General features: G+C 50.7%; 3 protein-coding genes across 3 annotated transcripts in view; 2 read left to right on the top strand and 1 right to left on the bottom strand.

The window, feature by feature from the left end:
* Positions 1-14,731, top strand: part of TIMM44 (translocase of inner mitochondrial membrane 44) — a 369,417-nt gene that overhangs the window by 240,968 nt on the left and 113,718 nt on the right. The gene's annotated exons all lie outside the window — the stretch shown is intronic.
* Positions 1-14,731, bottom strand: part of RPS28 (ribosomal protein S28) — a 239,358-nt gene that overhangs the window by 165,105 nt on the left and 59,522 nt on the right. The gene's annotated exons all lie outside the window — the stretch shown is intronic.
* The window catches only part of FBN3 (fibrillin 3), a 69,337-nt gene that overhangs the window by 40,832 nt on the left and 13,774 nt on the right, over positions 1-14,731 (top strand). The window contains exons 42-54 of the mRNA XM_055542222.1: positions 2,784-2,855; positions 6,440-6,565; positions 6,840-6,965; positions 7,401-7,526; positions 7,873-7,989; positions 9,590-9,718; positions 10,376-10,495; positions 11,614-11,739; positions 12,435-12,587; positions 12,752-12,817; positions 13,045-13,170; positions 13,841-13,960; positions 14,085-14,207. Of these exons, the coding sequence (XP_055398197.1) occupies positions 2,784-2,855; positions 6,440-6,565; positions 6,840-6,965; positions 7,401-7,526; positions 7,873-7,989; positions 9,590-9,718; positions 10,376-10,495; positions 11,614-11,739; positions 12,435-12,587; positions 12,752-12,817; positions 13,045-13,170; positions 13,841-13,960; positions 14,085-14,207 (1,530 nt within the window). The remainder of the gene's footprint in view (positions 1-2,783; positions 2,856-6,439; positions 6,566-6,839; positions 6,966-7,400; positions 7,527-7,872; positions 7,990-9,589; positions 9,719-10,375; positions 10,496-11,613; positions 11,740-12,434; positions 12,588-12,751; positions 12,818-13,044; positions 13,171-13,840; positions 13,961-14,084; positions 14,208-14,731) is intronic.

The raw sequence follows: 14,731 nt of genomic DNA, 5'->3' as shown, positions 1-14,731 counted from the left end.
GGGACAACAGGAGAAAAACCCTGAAAGAAGGACTGAGCAGTAGGGGTGAGCTCTATTAGCAAAACTTATCAGCCAGCTGGGCATCAGAAAGAGCTGCAGGAATGGAGTGCCCACCAGAGAGAGCAGCCGAAGATTAAAGTGTATTGTTCAGTCTCTCAATCATGTCTGAATCTGCAACCCCATGAGCTGCAGCGCACCAGCCTCCCCTGTCCTCCACTATCTCCCAGAGTTTGCCCAAACTCGTCCATTGAGTCAGTGATGCCATCCAACCATCTCATCCTCTGTCGCTGCCTTCTCCTCCTGCCCTCAATCTTTCCCAGCATCAGGGTCTTTTCCAGTGAGTTGGCTCTTCCCATCAGGTGGCCAAAGTATTGGAGCTTCAGCATCAGTCATTCCAATGAATATTCAGGGTTGATTTCCTTTAGAATTGAATGGTTTGACAAGCGTATTAGTGCTATGGAATGAATGCTTGTGTCCCTCATCCCAGATTTCATATGTTGAAGCCCTAACCCTCAGTGTAATAATAGTGTTTGGAGGTGGTGCCTTTGGGAGTTAATTAGGTCATGTGGATGGAGCCCTCTAAATGGGAGTAGTGCCCTTATAAGAAGAGAGACAAGAGTTGCTCTGTGTTTGCCATGTGAAGACACAGCAGGAAGACAGACAGGAAGACTTCTCACCAGACACCAGATCGGCCGGTGCCTTGACCTTCAACTTCGCAGCCTGCAGAATTATGAGAAGTAAATGTCTGTTATTGAAGCCACACTGTCCATGGTATTTCCTTATAGCAGCCTGAACTGAGACAATGAGTTCCCTAGGGTTGTGGCAACAAATACCACAGACTTGGTGGCTTTAAAAAAAGAAAAATATGGGGGACTTCCCTGGCAGTCCAGTGGTTAAAACTCCATGCTCCTAATGCAGGGGTGGTGGGTTGGATCCCTGATCAGGGAACTAAGATCCCACATCCTGCCCAGTGTGGCCAAAAGCAACCAACCAAACAAACAGAAATGTATTTTCTCACCGTCATGGAGGCTAGAAGTCAGAAGTGAAGGTGTGAGCAGCGTTATTCTTCCCCAGAGGCTCGAGGGCAGAATTCCTTTTTGCCTTGTCCATCCTCTGGTGGCTTCTTTGGTGTTGCTTGGCCCGTACCTGCACCATCCCTGTCTCTGCCTTCAGCTCACATGACCTCTCCTCATGTCTCCACCCATCTCTCCTTTTCTTATAAGGACACCAGTCATTGCACTGTGTGTGTGTGGACCTAGCCACTCAGTCATGTCTGACTCTTTGAGACCCCATGGACTATAGCCAGACTCCTCTGTCCATGGGAATCTCCAATCAAGAATACTGGAATGGGTAGCCACTCCCTTCTCCAGGGGGTCTTCCTGACCCAGGGATTGAACCCACGTCTCCTGCATTACAGGCAGATTCTTTACCATCTGAGCTACCAGGGAAGCCCAGTCATTGCATTAGGGCTACCCTGATCTAGGATCACCTAAACTTGATTAAATCTGCAAAGATCCTATTTCCAAAAAGGGTCCCAGAAAGTCTGGGTGGACAGGAACTTTGGGGGTGGGAGGGTCAGTGTTCAACCCAGCACAGTGGAGTGGGGAGGGGTCATAATTGGGTATCTCTGGGTGCCAGACCCTGTTCTGAGTTCTAGAAAATAAGAATATGGTAGACCCAAGCTGTGCAGTCTGGGAGGAAACTGCAGACGGCCAAGTCTGGTCATGAGATCATCAAAATAGATCAAACGTCAGTCACAGATTATGTGCTGGGACTCGGGTACCTGTCTGAATGGTGTGCACCTGAATCTGAGCTGCAGGTCGAATATCGATGAGGCAGAAGTCCACACTAGGCTCAGTGGCCATCATGTTCTCATCATGATGCAGGCAGAAGAGTGAGTGAGGGGCAGGGCAGGGACCTGGGGAAAGGGGGCACCAACCTAATGCCTGATAATGTCTGTCAGGTGGGTCCAGGGACACACACCCACCTGGAGACTGAGGTCAGGTAAGCAAAATTTTGGTGTCAGCAGTGGGATATAATTAGAGAGTGAATTGCCCAGGGGACTTCCTAGCTGGCTCAGTGGTAAAGAATCCACCTGCCAGTGGAGGAGACATGGGTTGGGTTGGGAAGATCCCATGGAGGAGGAAATGGCAACCCACTCCAGTATTCTTACCTGGGAAACCCCATGGACAGAGGAGCCTGGTGGGCTGCAGTTCAGGGGGCTGCAAAGAGTTGGACATGACTTAGCGACTGAACAACAACAGTAACAACAAATTGCCTGGGGGAGCCAAAGGACAGTATCATCCTCTGTCCATGGCCAGAGTGATGAGCTGCCCTGAGTCCTCAAGGCTGAAGCAGACTGTGCTAGGGAACAGCAAAGGGAACAATATGTGCAATGTTGTGGTAGCGTAACAGAGCAGGAATATCCAGATGTGTCATGAAATCAGGGTAACAGGAGGCAAGAGTTCCTGTTGGCAGAAAGGTGGGACTGAGGGAGAGAGGAAGGTCTGGAGGTCCAGACTGTAGAGTCTGCATTTTATGGTGAGGATGGTGGGGTGTGGCTGGTGGCACTCACAGAGAGAAGAGATGTGCCTACGTATTGGAAGATCACACTGCACAGGGGCCTGTAACCCTCCCAGTGCTGTTCAGGGTGGAGGGAGTTATCAGAGGCCAGGTGAGCACCGGGCTACAGGGATGGACCAGATGATCAGAGAGACAAGAGGAGGGGTCCTCCTAGCAGGGCTGCAGCTCCAGCCTCCACTCCCCTGTTTTCCTTTACACAGTGGATTACCAGATCCTGTGTGGAAACCAGGTTCCCGGGTTCGTCATTGACATCCACACAGGGAAGCCCCTTGGTGAGTGACCTCCATGCCCCCTTCTCCCCCCTGCCACTGCCTGGAGCCCCTGGTCACTCTGTGCCCCGAGCCCTGCCCCCTCTTTTCCCCTCCCCCACAACACTTTCCCTTCCATTCTCCTCTACCCCACACCTTCGCTCTTCCGTCTCCCCGGGCCAGGAATCCTGCCCCTCAATCCTGCTCCTTTTTTTTTTTTTTTTTTAAAGCAGAGAGTATTTTTAGTAAATTGTTCTTCATTTTTAAAAATTCTGTTAAAATACCCATAACAAACAGAAAATTGGCCATTTTAACCATTTTTAAGTGTCCAATTTGTAACAATAAACAGATTCACACCATTGTGCAACCATCCCCACCATTCATCTCCAGAACTTTGTCATCTTCCCCTACTGAAACTCTGTTCCCATGAAACACTGACTCCCCACCCCTTCCCCCAGCTCCTGGGAACCCCCATTCTACTTTCAAACTGTGGTGGAGGTCTGTGGTGGAGGTCCACGATTTATGGAGAACTGTGGTCTCCGTAAATTTTACCTCACAGAAACAGAATCATACTGTATTTGTCCTTTTTGTTTGCTGTTGTTGTTCAGTCGCTAAGTTGTGTCCGATTCTTTACTACCCCATGGACTGCAGCACGCCAGGCTTCCCTGTCCTCTGCTATCTCCTGGAGTTTGCTCAAACTCATGTCCATTGAGTTGGTGATACTATCCAACCACCTCATACTCTGTTGCCCCATTTCTTCCTGCCTTCAATCTTTCCCAGCATCAGAGTATTTTCCAATGAGTCAGCTCTTTGCATCAGGTAGCCAAAGTACTGCAGCTTCAGCTTCAGCATCAGTCCTTCCATTGAATCTTCAGGATTGATTTCCTTCAGGATTTCCTTTAGGATTGACTGGTTGGATCTCCTTGCAGTCCAAGAGACTCTCAAGAATCTTCTCCAGTACCACAGTTCAAAAGCATCAATTCTTCGGTGCTCAGTTTTCTTTATAGTCCAACTCTCACATCTGTACATGACTACTGGAAAAACCATAGCTTTGACTAGATGGACCTTTGTTGGCAAAGCAATGTCTCGCTTTTTAATATGCTGTCTCATAGCTTTTCTTCCAAGGAGGAAGCGTCTTAATTTCATGGCTGCAGTCACCATCTGCAGTGATTTTGGGGCCCAAGAAAATAAAGCCTCTCACTGTTTCCATTGTTTCCCCATCTATTTGCCATGAAAATCAGTCCTAAATATTCATTGGAAGGACTGATGCTGAAGCTGAAACTCCAATACTTTGGCCACCTGATTTGAAGAACTGACTCATTGGAAAAGACCCAGATGCTGGGAAAGATTGAAGGCGGGAGGAGAAAGGGACGACAGAGGATGAGATGGTTGGATGGCATCACTGACTCGATGGACATGAGTTTGAGTTGGCTCTGGGAGTTGGTGATGGACAGGGAAGCCTGGCATGCTGCAGTCCATGGGGTCGCAAAGAGTCGGACACGACTCAACGACTGAACTGAACTGAACTTCCTTCAGGATTCTGGTTTAATCTCCTTGCAATCCACAGGACTCTCAAGAGTCCTTTTATTATATGTCTGGCTTATTTCACTCAGCATAATGTTTCCAAGATTTACCCATGTTGCAGCATGGATCAAAGTTAAATGAGGTCTTGTACAGTGTAAGTTAAATGAGATCTTGTACCTGAATGCCAAATTCCAGCTGTGCAGTATTTAATTGATGAACCTATTTTCAGTTGTCTTCATCCCATGAATGTATTCTCCTTATTTCCTTTTTTAAGAAATTAATTAAGTAATTAATTTGGCTGCACTGGGTCTTAGTCGTGGCACAAAGGATCTTCGATCTTTGTTGCAGCGTGCGAGATCCATCCCCTGACTAAGGATGGAACCCTGGCCCCTGCATTGGGAGCTTGGAGTCTTAGCCCCTGGACCACCAGGGAAGTCCCTCTCCTTACTTTCAACAATTGGAATAGAGCAGATGAGATCTGATTCCCTTCCAGCCACCCCTTCAAATCTCAGTCTCTTTCCCCCTCTCCCAAGGGTCCAAGGTCGTAAATCAGTCCCCCATGGGTGGACACTTAGGCTGATTCCAGGTTCTTCTTTATAAACAACAGCTTTATTGAGATATAACTTGTGCTTTATGCCTGGAGTACTTCTTTCTAGTGCCTTCTTCATGCATTTAAACACATATTGAGGTTCCCCCCATTGAAAATGTATGGCATTGTTTTCTGGGAGTTGGACATAAATCCTATGCTTTCCCAAATATTGTCTGTAGGACAATTAAAAAAAAAAAACACCTTGCTTTTTCCCCCCAGAAAAGAATCGTGAAGAACCAGCCAGGCTACTACACACAGGACTGCTTCCTCCTACGTCCTACTTTGTAGTATTCCAAGTATGGACACATCCCAGGTCATAAGTCAGTTCCCCGTGGATGGACACTTAGGCAGATTCCAGGATCTCATATAAATAAAACAACAGCTCTCCTGAGATATAATTCACACACCATAAACTTCACCCATCAAAAGTGCACAGTTCAGGGGCTTCCTTGGTGGTCCAGGGGTTAAGGCTCTGTCCTTCCACTGAAGGGGGCATGGGTTTGATCCCTAGTCTGTAAAGTTCCACATGCTATGAGGTGTGGTCAAAGGGAAAAAGAAAAAGTGCACAGTTCAGTGGGTTTTCGTATATTCTCAGAGTTGTGCTCCATCACTTCAAGTTTAGAGCATTCCATTGCACACAAAAATAAACTCCGTCCCTATAAACAATCATTTCTCATTCTCTCTTCCCCCAGGCCCCCAGCAACCACTAGTCTGCTTTCTGTCTCTTTGGATGTGTCTGTTCTGGACATTTCATATAAATGGTATCATACGGTATCTGTTCTTTGGGGACTGGCTTCTCTCATTAAGCTTCATGTTTTCAAGGTTCGACCACATTGTAGTGAGTGTCAGTGCTTCACCCCTTTTTCAGGCTGAATCGTATTCTCTTGTATGAAAAGACCACATTTTTTATCCTTTTATAAAAAATTAGAGGATAATTACTTTACAATATTGTGGTGGTAAAATAGATAGCCACATTTTTTTTTTTTGACCATGTGGCATGTAGGCTCTTCCCTGACCAGGAATCGAACCTATGGCCCCTGCAGTGGGAGCACAGAGTCTTAATGACTGGACCACCAGGGAAGTCTGGAGAGACCACATTTTGTCATCCATTCCTCCTTTGATGTTTCTGGTTTCTTGCTAAACGTCATCGCAGGTCCTCTCATGCAACCTCCTGCTGACACATGGGGCTGCTTCATTCCAGAGACCCCGGAATAGCAGTCTTGCACACACACACACACACACACACACACACACGTGCTGGGTCACAGCCAATGTGCATTTTTGTTGAGAAAGATGCCCTCTCCCCTTCTGCCTTCCCTCTCACATCCTGATTTCTTTCTGCTGTCAGCAGTTCTAGGTTAGCCACGGCAGAATTTTTCAATTGAAGGCTCACTTGTGGACACACAAGTCCTCCCCAGTGGCATGATCTCTTAGGTCAGGGTCCCCAGATGACGCCAGGGCCTGGGCTGCCCCTGACGGCTGGTGACTTCCCCAGACATCGACGAGTGCGGGGAGATCCCTGCCATCTGTGCCAGCGGCGTCTGCATCAACCAGATTGGGAGCTTCCGCTGCGAGTGCCCTGCGGGCTTCAGCTACAACAGCCTGCTGCTGGTCTGCGAAGGTGCTGCCGCCCCCCTACCCCCACCCCCGGGTGGGATCCTGGTCCTTCTCCCACCCTGTGCTCTCCGGCAAGTCATTTAAATTCCATGAATCTCAGTTTCCCCCTCTGCCTATGGGGCTAACGCCTTTCCGAGGGGGCTCCATCCCACGTCACCCCCCTCCATGTGGTTCTAGCTGCTTCTGGAAAAACCAGGGGGAGGGGGCTGGATTTAGGGTTTGATTCTGCAGGAAAGATTTTCTTTCACTGCCCCCACCTGGCTGGCTGTACTCCCCAGACGTGGATGAGTGCACCAGCGGGGAGAACCCCTGCCAACAGAACGCGGACTGCGTCAACATCGCTGGCAGCTACCGCTGCAAGTGCGCCCAAGGGTACAAGCTGTCGCCAGGCGGGGCTTGCGTGGGTAAGTGGGGACATAGTCGGGAGGTGAGGGAGTAGGACAAAGCCAGACTCTCTCCTGCTGGGACTCGGGTAGGGCATGGTCCTGTCCGGACTTTGCTCCTTGGCTGCAGTTTTTTCTTTTTTTGGCCATGTCACTTTACATGAGGGACCTTAGTTCTCGGACCAGCGATCAAACCCGTGCCCCCTGCAGTGGAAGCGCACAGTCCTGATCGCTGGAGTTGCCACCTTGGCTGTACTTTGGGGTGGGGGTGCCGAGGGCATCTGTTAATGGGGGAGTCGTGAGGATGACATGGGAGGTGAAGTGTCTCCCCTGGGGCAACAGCTCACATGGGGAGCTTCCTGGCAGGGTCGGGCTCCCCCAAATGCAGCATGTGACGGCTCAGGACATGCTGTGGGTGGGAGCCCTGGGGACACTGTGCTGCCTGCCCTCCCTCAGGACGGAACGAGTGTCGAGAGATCCCGAATGCCTGTAGCCACGGCGACTGCATGGACACAGTGGACAGCTACATGTGTCTGTGTCACCGTGGCTTCCGGGCCTCAGCAGACCAGACCCTGTGCATGGGTGAGAGCGCCCACCTGCTCCCGCCTCAATGGCCAGGCCATGAGGAGGCCATGGGTCTATACCTCCCCTGGGGTGGGGCTGGTGCTTCCGCCCATCCTGGTTCATTGACTCACAAGTTTGAGTCCTGGCCCCTGACACCTGGGGTGAATAACTTACTCACCTCCCTGCACCTCAGTTTTCTCATCTGTAAAATGGGGGTAGTAAATAGTACCAGGGATAAATTTCCCATCCATGTGGGCAGGGCTGGGTACTGGAGAAGGGGGCTGGGTCCAGTCAGGCCCTCAGTCCCCAAGCTGCCTGTTGCCCTGGGTGAGCTGGCCAGGGGTCGGGGCTTTTCCTCTGGCAGATGTCGACGAGTGTGACCGGCAGCCATGTGGAAATGGGACCTGCAAGAACATTGTCGGCTCCTACAACTGCCTCTGCTTCCCCGGCTTTGTGGCAACACACAACGGAGACTGTGTGGGTGAGCTGCCCAGCCTCAGTGCACCCCCACTGAAAAGCTGATCCTTGGCTTGAGAGGCACCACCTCTCTGAAATGAAGGATCTCGACCTGGGGACGCCTTCAGTAAAACAACCTCAGGAGATTAAAAACTAGTTAACCACAAAGTTCTCCAAACCCCTACAGTTGTTAGGTGCCAGCGGTCCCTTCCTAGAGCTTACACTCAGGTTGATAAGAAGGAGATGGCCAATACAGAGAGGAAGGTGAACAGTGAAAGCAAGATGCTGATAATTTAGTACAGTGGTTCAAAGTGTGGATTACAAGTTCAAGTGGTATGAGTTCAAATCCCAGCTTTGCCATCTGCCAGCTATGTGACCCTAGGCAAGTCACTTAACCTCTCTGTGCTTTACTTTCCTCCTCTGTAAAAAGGAGATTTATAGAATAGTAGTACCTACCTATCTTAATATCAGATCAAATTGACTTCTGGACAAAGAATATTTGGAGAAGGCAATGGCAACCCACTCCAGTACTCTTGCCTGGCAAATCCCATGGACAGAAGAGCCTGGTAGGCTGCAGTCCATGGGGTTGCTAGGAGTCAGACATGACTGAGCGACGTCACTTTCACTTTTCACTTTCATGCACTGGAGAAGGAAATGGCAACCCACTCCAGTATTCTTGCCTGGAGGATCCCAGGGACGGGGGAGCCTGGTGGGCTGCCGTCTATGGGGTTGCACAGAATTGGACACGACTGAAGTGACTTAGCAGCAGCAGTAGTACCCACCTATCTTAATATCAGATCAGATTGACTTCTGGACAAAGAATATTACCAGAAATAGAGTCAGTGTATGTATTATAAGGAGTCAGTTCTCTGAGAAGACATAACAATCATAAATGCTTATGCAGCTAATAATGAGCTTCAAAAGGTAAGAAATAAAAATTGACAGAACTAAAAATGAAATAGACAAACTCACAGTTATGGTTAGAGACCTCAACTCTCTCCTCCCTCAGTAATAGAGGGAAAAGTAGATCAGTAAGAATATAAAACACCTCAACAGTACTATGAACCACCTAGACCCAAATGATATTTATGGAACATTCCAGAATATACATTATTCTTAGGTGTACATGAACATTCACCAGGAAAGATCATATTCTGGGCCATAAAACAGTTTTTTTTTTTTTTAATTGAGGTTACACAAGGTAGGGTCTCAGAATGTAAGGAAATTAAACTATTGTAGTGGTCAGTCACAAAAAGATCTCCAGAAAATCCCTAAATATTTGGAAATTAAGCAATGTACTCCTAAAGAACCCATAGATAAAAGAAGAAATCATAAGGAAAATTAGAAAACATTTTTAAATTAAATGAAAATAAAATACAACATAAAATTTGTGGGATGCAGCTCAGGTAGGACCTATAGGCAAATTCATAGCATTACAGTGCTCATATTAGAAAATACTGGTGTCTGCTTCATAGGATAGTTGGAGAGTTAATATACAGCTGGCATGCAGGTGCTCAATAAATTGAAGTCACAGCCTTGAAGTCAATTTTTTGAATAGAAGTGCAACGGAGGCTCAGAGCCTTAGGCTCTGTGGGTAACCCTGCTGGTCCATCTTCCCTCTGCAGACATGGATGAGTGCACCACCATGGTGGGGCAGGTGTGCCGATTTGGCCAGTGCCTCAACACGGCTGGCTCCTTCCACTGCCTCTGCAAGGATGGCTTTGAGCTCACAAGTGATGGGAAGAACTGCATAGGTGAGTCTCACTATGGTGTGTGTGTGTGTGTTAGCCACTCAGTCATGTCTGACTCTTTGCGGCTCCATAGAGGGTAGCCTGCTAGGCTCCTCTGTCCATGGAATTCTCCAGGCGAGAATACTGGAGTGGGTTGCCATTCCTTCACCATGGTGCTGAAGCCATCTCAGCCAGCCCCTGCTCCAAGCTGACCTGCAGTCGGTACTTTTGAGACTTCATGACTCCATTTCATAACCATGCATTTATTTTAAGGTATAAAAAGAGACAGAACCAGCACACCACACCCATGTTTTCACCAGGTTTGTGGTTTAGAGAATGACTGTCTTAAAAATCCAAGTTTTATGATGTATGAAATAATAGAGGAGCTGCGTGGATGACATGGAGAGCATGAAAGGGGTCTGCAAGTGGCTTGAGATTCGGAACTTCACTCCCCCTTCCCCTGGAAAACACCTGGCTCCATTTATAACCCCCACCAGGACCCAGAATAATACTCTTCTCCAGATGTCTTTGTTTTCCCAAGGCTCAGCCCTTCCTCTGGATCCAGGAGGGCTTGCCTGGGGGCCCTCAGCCATTAGGCTGTGACCATAGCTGCTGGTCTCAGCCCCAGGTGAGTCCCTGCCCCCCAGCTAGTGCTGAGACCCCTCCTCCTCCTCTCCACAGACACCAACGAGTGTCTCAGCCTTCCAGGAACCTGCCTGCCAGGCACTTGCCAGAACCTCGAGGGCTCCTTCCGCTGCATTTGTCCCCTGGGCTTCCAGGTGCAGAGCGACCATTGTGTCGGTGAGTACCTGGCCTCACCTCCCAGCTCTGGGGCCGGGAGTGGAGGGCACCCCTGGGCCTCTGTTCCTCCATGTGTGAAATGGGAATGCCAGCTGGACTGGTGGTGAGTGAAAAGATGCACTTAGGGGACTACCTTAAAGAGTCAGACACGACTGAGCGACTGAACTGAACTGAACTGAACTTGGTAGTCCAGTGGTATAGAGTCCTTGCTTCCAACTCAAGGGATGTGGGTTCGAACCCTGGTCAGGGAGCTAGGATCCCACATGCCTGTGATGCAGCCAAAAATTAAAAAATAAAACCGAATCACACACACACACAAGATGCCCTTAGCACAGTGCTCAATGCAGCTCCATACACTTTTTTTTGTTATTAAGATGCTCTCTCGGCTCAGGTCTCTTTCTCTGGGGCCTCAGGCTTCCTCATGAATCCCATGAAATGGGCATGGGTGTGGGTCTCACTGGCCCAAACGTGGAATTCATCACTCGATGGGTGGTGGTCGAGGACTGGTTCGACCTGAGCTCCGGTATTTTTCCACACCTGGGTAACTTGTATATTCCATGCTAATCTGGAGCAGTCTGGCCTGACCACCATTCATTCACTTGGATTAGGCTTGTGCAACCTGGGATAACCTGGGCCAGTCTGGCCTTAGCAGATGGACTAGTCTAGTATAATGTGAACTAACTCCATCCACCGTAGGCTAATGTTACCCAGTCTTGGTTGGTGGTGGTTTAGTCACTCAGGCATGTCTGACTCTTTGCAAACCCATGAACTGTAGCTCCCCTGTCCATGGGATTTCCCAGGCAAGAATACTGCAGTAGGTTACCATTCCCTTCTTCAGGGGACCAGTCTTGGTTAGCTCTGTACAAATTTAGTCTCTAATGATGAACTTTTCCTGACCATGACCTCTACCTTGGAGACACCTTCTAGGAGAGACACACACACACACTGCCTACCTGGAGCTCTGGCTCATCCTGAGCCCTGGGGACCCCACCCCGCAACAGTCCCTGGATCCTCCCGGGATGGGCCCCCACTCCATCTGCCCCTCCCAGCAGCTCAAGCTGCCCCACCAGTGGAGGGCCTGATGCATCCCCCCTCACTTCATGTCCCTGCCCCTCCAGACATCGACGAGTGCTCCGAAGAGCCCAACCTGTGCCTTTTTGGCACCTGTACCAACAGCGCCGGAAGCTTCGATTGCCTCTGCCCGCCTGACTTTGTCCTATCTGACAATGGGCACCGTTGCTTTGGTGAGTTTGGAGCCAGGGAGCACTCAGGCTGAGGGAAGAGGTGGGAGGTGGGGTGGGGGAAAAGCTACATCACCCATAAAGGGGGCTTGCAGTTTCTTGTGTGGGTCTCCAGGAGGCTTGTCTAGTGTGGGCTAGCTTCACCTGGGTTGAGCTGGTCTCTTCTCTCCCAGGTTAGGGCAACTCGACCAGTATTTGTCATTCTGGGAACCAGTGGTGAGCCAAACTCCTCAGTCTGTAAAGCCGAATCACGTCAGTGAAGGCTCAGGCTAGGGAATGGGCGTCAGTAATGAGAATTTGGGGTCTGAAGTCTGGGGTTCTCTGGTTCTTTGGAATGAGTTGCTTTGCCTCTCCAAGAAGGGGATTCTGATCCAAGAATTACGTGGCTAGGTTTGACCACTCTGCGAACTTGGGATGACTCCCACAGCTGTGAATGTGGGGTGTTGCTGGAAAAGATTCTCAGATTCTGTGAATGTGGGGTGTTGCTGGAAAGGATTCTCCGATTCTCAGCAAAAGCCCCAGGACCGGCCCTCATTGGCCCAGGGTGGGTCACATGTTCGTCCCTGAACCAATCACCACGGAGTGATCCTGAACTGTTATGATTGGCTGCTGGTAGGGTCAGGACCACCCCACCCCATTCACAAGAACTGGGGGCGGCTGGCCCTTCTAGCAGTTTCCCTGGGGAATCACCCCCACAGACACACGGCAGAGTTTCTGCTTCACCCATTTCGAGGCCGGAAAGTGCTCAGTACCCAAAGCTTTCAACACCACCAAGGCCCGGTGCTGCTGTAGCCAGAGGCCCGGCGAGGGCTGGAATGACCCCTGCGAGCTGTGTCCCCAGGAAGGCAGTGGTGAGGGCCCCCCTGCCCAGTCTCCCTGGTCCTTCCTGCCTGCCCCCTGCCCCTCCCCTGTCTGCTCTCCTTCAATTCTTCCTCCAGCCTTCCCCGCACACAGGGGATGCTGGGTACTGTGCCTGGCCACAGACCCTCACCTCCCTTCCCCTCTTGGTGTCCAGTCGCCTTTCAGGAGCTGTGTCCCTTTGGCCACGGGGCAGTCCCAGGCCCAGATGACTCCAGGGAAGGTGAGCTTCTCACCCATGTGCTGAGAGCCCCCGAGGCCACAGCAGCCTCCTGCATTCCTTCCCAGTCCGGTCTGAGCTCTGCCCTGGTTCCCCAGTCTCAGGTTCCCTCCTTGACCCGTGGGTGGCCCTGGACACCGCCCTCCCGCTCCCCACCTCCTTGAAGGGAAGGAAGAGACCCTGATTGTGGCCAGGGCGTGACAGAGGCCTGCAACCCCTGCTGCTTGCAGATGTAAACGAGTGTGCGGAGACCCCTGGCATCTGCACTAATGGCCTTTGCGTCAACACCGATGGCTCATTCCGCTGCGAGTGTCCCTTTGGTTACAGCCTGGACTTCACGGGTGTCAGCTGCGTGGGTGAGGGACTAGCCCACCCCAGCTTGCTTCCCAGGAAAGGAAGGAGCTGGGGAGGGCACATGCCACCCAAGGGAGCATCCCTCCTCTCAGCCGCTATCACTCTGCCGATCCACCTGTCCATCTCACCAATGTTTACTCACTCATTCACTCATTCATTCATGCATTTGCAGAGTTATTCATTTATTTACTCTTTCACCTATTCACTTATTCACGCGTTCTCACACTTATTCATTCATTCATTTATGTACTCTCTTGCTCAGTCATTCACTAGCTTACATTCACCTATTTTTAAAGCTTTTACTATTTCTTTGTTTTTAATATTTATTTAATTGGCTGCATCAGGTCTTAGTTGCGGCACGCAGGATCTTAGTTATGGTGTGTGAACTCTTTGTTGCATGTGAACTCAGTTGCGGCATGTGGGATCTAGTTCCCTGACCAGGCATGGTACCCGGGTCCCCTGCAGTGGGAGCGCAGAGTCTTAGCCACCGGGCCACCAGGAAGTCCCTCATTCATGTATTCACTTACCGCATGCCTCTGCCCTGAGTCCAGCCCTGATGCGGCAAATCTAGCCCTGTCCAGTCTGTAGACACTCAGCAGGAGGCAGACAGGATCATGTCAAGGGTGGGAGCTCCCTGAAGGCCCTGACCACCCCCTTACCTCCCCACCGCAGACACAGATGAGTGCTCCATCGGGCACCCCTGTGGGGGAGGCACCTGCACCAATGTCATAGGAGGCTTCGAATGTGCCTGTGCAGATGGCTTCGAACCTGGTCCCATGATGACCTGCGAGGGTAAGGCTTGGCCTGCCCAGACCTGGGGCTGTGAAACGGAGGCTGAGGGGGGCTGACCTGAGAAAGGGAGAGGAGGTCCTGCAGGCAGACCCCACCCACCCGGCACCTCCACTGGCCTTTCCAGACATTGATGAGTGCTCCCTGAACCCCCTGCTCTGTGCCTTCCGCTGCCACAACACCGAGGGCTCCTACATGTGCACCTGTCCAGTCGGCTATGCGTTACGAGAGGATGGGGCCATGTGCCGAGGTAGGACCCGCACAGGCAGGCGGCGGATGGACAGGGTGCTGGGGCTCGCCATACCTCGGTCCCCAGAGAAAATGAAGAAATAAGAGCTGTGCCTCCAAGCGTGGGAATGAGTACTAAGTGATAAAGTGACAGGACAGCTGAGACAAGTGAGGTGCAATGGGTGCTCTTTTGTGAGGGGTGGTTCTGTATTTTTATGAAAGGGGAGCATCTCCTCAGTCTAACAGAACAGGACTGTGGCTCCGGAGGCCTCTCTGGTGGTGACTGGACATGCCCTGAATGGGCTGGCACAGTGGGGACAGTGACTGTTCCCTTCCCCCCGGGGACATGTGGAAATGTCTGGAGATACTTTTTATTGTCACAGTTGAATAGAGGTGGGGGTTGCTACAGGCATCGGGTGGCCAAGGTTGCTGTTCAGTATCCTACACTGGACAGAAGAGCCTCCCACCACAAAGAATTTTCGAGTCCCAAATGTCCATAGTGTAGAGGGTAGAAACCCTGGCCTGGGACTTGGTCCCTCAAGGGCT

Source organism: Bubalus kerabau, chromosome 1 (assembly GCF_029407905.1).
Source record: "Bubalus kerabau isolate K-KA32 ecotype Philippines breed swamp buffalo chromosome 1, PCC_UOA_SB_1v2, whole genome shotgun sequence".
In the NCBI taxonomy this organism is placed as follows: domain Eukaryota; kingdom Metazoa; phylum Chordata; class Mammalia; order Artiodactyla; family Bovidae; genus Bubalus; species Bubalus kerabau.
Note: the sequence above shows the minus strand (reverse complement) of the source record. Positions and strands in the feature narration are given on the sequence as shown.